At 28.9% G+C, this 3835-nt stretch overlaps 1 protein-coding gene across 1 annotated transcript; it reads right to left on the bottom strand.

Annotated features, from left to right (window-relative positions):
• Positions 1 to 583: 583 nt before the first annotated feature.
• On the bottom strand, positions 584 to 3627 carry LOC119601810. Its single transcript, XM_037952991.1, has 4 exons — positions 3402 to 3627; positions 1066 to 1443; positions 857 to 1003; positions 584 to 793 (listed from the first exon to the last, which is right to left on the bottom strand). The coding sequence occupies exons 1-4, from the start codon at positions 3457 to 3459 to the stop codon at positions 639 to 641; spliced, it is 738 nt and encodes a 245-aa protein (XP_037808919.1). The 5' UTR covers positions 3460 to 3627; the 3' UTR covers positions 584 to 638.
• Between the last annotated feature and the right edge of the window lie 208 nt (positions 3628 to 3835).

Genomic DNA, 3835 nt, shown 5'->3' with positions numbered 1-3835 from the left:
AATTTTGTCTTGACATAATTTTTTTTAATAAATTTTGTCTTGACATACATATTTTTAATAAATTTTGTCTTGACATAAATTTCTTTAAAAAATTTTGTCATGAAATAAATTTCTGTAATAAATTCAGTCTTGACATAAATGTCTTCTTTTATAAATTATGTAATGGACATAAATTTTCTTTAGATAAAATTTTCTTGAATTTTTTAGAAAGATTTTGTGTTAGAAAATTTTTAAGAAAATTATGTCTTGACATAAACATTTTTTTTTCTTTGACATAATTTTCTATTTTTTTTTTTTTAATTTTTCTTTAGAAAATTTTGTCTTTGACATAATTTTCTTTAAAACATTTTGTTTTTTTACAAAATTGTGTGTTAAGACATAATGTCATTAGAAACTTTTGTGTTAAGACATAATTTTAGTTTAGAAATAAATTTTCTTTTTAAAATTTTGTTTCGGACAAGATTTCTTTGGAGAATTTTGTCTTAAACATAAAATTTTTTTAGAAAATTTTGTTTTAACATAAAAATTATGTCTTAACATAACTTTTTTTCAACAAAAATTTTTTAATTCAAATGATATTGTATAGGTTTTCTTCAAAAGCCCTTTATTTTCAGTTTTATCTTATGTTTAGAAGAAGATTAATCCCCTTTTAGAACAGCATCCACCATAACATGAGAAAAGTATTCATTGCTTAATTTAACAAATTCTGGCTCCCAAGCTGCACGAGTCTCAGGTACCAAAGACTTGTAAATGGTGCGCCAATTTTGATTAATAAACTCAAGTATAGCCTCATCTGTAACAAGAAATATGAATCAATTTTCTCTGAAAATTATAAAAAAATGTTATAAATTTTTACTTAGTAAAGGTTCGGGCAATAAACCCTCTGCATAGAATTTCATATTGCCCACAATAGGATCAAAATTAAAAGTTTTAAGACGCATATAACGATGACCATCACGTTCGTACAATTCCGAAGTGGTTTCAATGTCAACATCAATATTGGCTAAAGTATGATAAAGCTTTAATAAATCTTTTCAAATTTTATATTTTTTCCTAAACACTTACTCAAGGTCACATTAAATGGTCCCTTTGACGATATATTAGCTGCATTTAATTTAATTTTTGCCTTATACATCCCCTCGGCAAACATTTCTGGTATAAAAGATTTAACCTTAAAGTTCACTTGACTTCCCTCACGTTTAAAGTCCAAACTTTTAGTAATCACTTTGCTTAAGCCATGTATTTTAAGATTGCGTACTGCAACTTTTCCCTGCACTATGGGATGAGAGAAAATATAGCTTGTTCTATTAATAACAAACGGGTCCATGGGTGGTACATTGATTTCCGGTATGCCATCTTTAGAACGTGGTATCATATCAGCAAAAACCTTGAGCAGACAATCGTTGAGATTTACATCCTTTTCATTGCAGGTGGGTATAGGGGCTGGAAAAGAAGGGGAATATTTTTATTAAATTGTTTAGCTCTTCTATTTGTTTATTTAGATAATTATTTGTTTGCTTAATTTGTTTATATTTGTTCATTTTTTTATTAGTTATTTTATTTATCTTTCATCTTTGAAACGTGACAAATTTCAAACAAATGAATTTGTTTTAAAGTTTTCAAGAGCATCGACCTTTTTAATGGCTAAATCTTCAGTTAACTGGTAAATAATGTAAATAAGGAAATTAAACTCAAGTCAACAAATCCAAAGCTCGATCTTATTTTGTGATCTCTTATCACTTATATCATAAAATGGTCTGCAATTTTTTTAAAAACGCATTTAAAATGAAAAATTAATATGCATTATCATTTTGTTTAAATAATTCACAAGGCTTTTTTGCCATTTGTATAATATTTAACTATATTCCCACTTAAAATAGTTACAATATAACTGCACAAAAAAAGCACACAACTAGTTTTAATTAAACTCATTAAATATCTGTATTCAAATTAGAAATTTAAATTTGATCTTAACTGAACTTAAATAGAACTAGAATATAACTAGAACAGAACTAAATCAGAACTATAACACTAGAACTAGAATAGAACTAGAATATAACTAGAACAGAACTAGAATAGAACTAGAACAGAACTAGAACAGAACTAGAACAGAACTAGAACAGAACTAGAACAGAACTAGAACAGAACTAGAACAGAACTAGAACAGAACTAGAACAGAACTAGTACAGAACTAGAACAGAACTAGAACAGAACTAGAACAGAACTAGAACAGAACTAGAACAGAACTAGAACTCAACTAGAACTCAACTAGAACTCAACTAGAACTCAACTAGAACTCAACTAGAACTCAACTAGAACTCAACTAGAACTCAACTAGAACTGAACTAGAACTGAACTAGAACTGAACTAGAACTGAACTAGAACTGAACTAGAACTGAACTAGAACTGAACTAGAACTGAACTAGAACTGAACTAGAACTGAACTAGAACTGAACTAGAACTGAACTAGAACTGAACTAGAACTGAACTAGAACTGAACTAGAACTGAACTAGAACTGAACTAGAACTGAACTAGAACTGAACTAGAACTGAACTAGAACTGAACTAGAACTGAACTAGAACTGAACTAGAACTGAACTAGAACTGAACTAGAACTGAACTAGAACTGAACTAGAACTGAACTAGAACTGAACTAGAACTGAACTAGAACTGAACTAGAACTGAACTAGAACTGAACTAGAACTGAACTAGAACTGAACTAGAACTGAACTAGAACTGAACTAGAACTGAACTAGAACTGAACTAGAACTGAACTAGAACTGAACAACTAGAAACTGAACTAGAACTGAACTAGAACTGAACTAGAACTGAACTAGAACTGAACTAGAACTGAACTAGAACTGAACTAGAACTTAACTAGAACTGAACTAGAACTGAACTAGAACTGATCTAGAACTGAACTAGAACTGAACTAGAACTGAACTAGAACTGAACTAGAACGAACTAGAACTGAACTAGAACTGAACTAGAACTGAACTAGAACCAGAACTGAACTAGAAACTGAACTAGAACTGAACTAGAACTGAACTAGAACTGAACTAAAACTGAACTAGAACTGAACTAGAACTGAACTAGAACTGAACTAGAACTGGACTCGAACTGAACTGAGGTTAGAGCTGAACTAGAATTAAAAAAGAACAGAGCTAGCACATCGAAATTCAACCCTAAGTTAATGCGGTATTTTGTCGAAAACATTTTGAAATTTTTATAAACTTTAGGAATGAATTTTTTGGCCGTGTGACTTTAATTAAATTTTTTATTTAATCTTTATTTGATATTTTAACACTACTCAAGGTTAAACCAGGCCTAGTTTTTTTAATTTGACAGCTTTATGACGCATTTATGTTCTATTGTTTTATAATATAGCAAATCACACTCACTAGAAACTTTTTTAGAAGCCGCCGATTCCAATGAATCAGCAGCATAAACGAGCAACATATTGAAGCTTAAAATAAATATTATATTTTGTATGTATTTGCCACATATTTTATATATAATTTTTAGTTGCAACTTAAGTCTAAACACTTTTAGTATTTGAAAATTGAAAAACTTTATTTAAACCGTTTTGCTCAAAGTCTGTATTGTATTTAAACTGCTTTTAATCAATAAATAATGTTTTTATTAGAATTTCTAGAAAAAATTGCATAAAAATGTTAAGAATGATTTCTGTTGCTCAACGAGCAGTCTTGGTAGACTTAAAAATACCCTAAGGATTTTATATTATCTTTGAAATTTTTCATCTGTTCAATTTTTTAAAATAACTTTCGAGTTTTTTCTTCCATTGATCCACTTAAATTGTTCATGCATCTTTGTT

The sequence above is a fragment of the Lucilia sericata genome, unplaced genomic scaffold, assembly GCF_015586225.1.
Source record: "Lucilia sericata isolate MDLA Ls3-8-SP2 unplaced genomic scaffold, ASM1558622v1 Contig000192F_arrow, whole genome shotgun sequence".
NCBI classification, from domain to species: domain Eukaryota; kingdom Metazoa; phylum Arthropoda; class Insecta; order Diptera; family Calliphoridae; genus Lucilia; species Lucilia sericata.
Note: the sequence above shows the minus strand (reverse complement) of the source record. Positions and strands in the feature narration are given on the sequence as shown.

Coding starts and splice junctions, on each gene's coding strand:
- LOC119601810 (XM_037952991.1), bottom strand. CDS start 3,459: ATGTTGCTCGTTTATGCTGCTGATTCATTGGAATCGGCGGCTTCTAAA. Junction 1,444..3,401: donor GGCTTCTAAAAAAGTTTCTA/GTGAGTGTGATT, acceptor CTTCTTTTCCAG/CCCCTATACCCACCTGCAAT. Junction 794..856: donor ATTGCCCGAACCTTTACTAA/GTAAAAATTTAT, acceptor TTCTTGTTACAG/ATGAGGCTATACTTGAGTTT.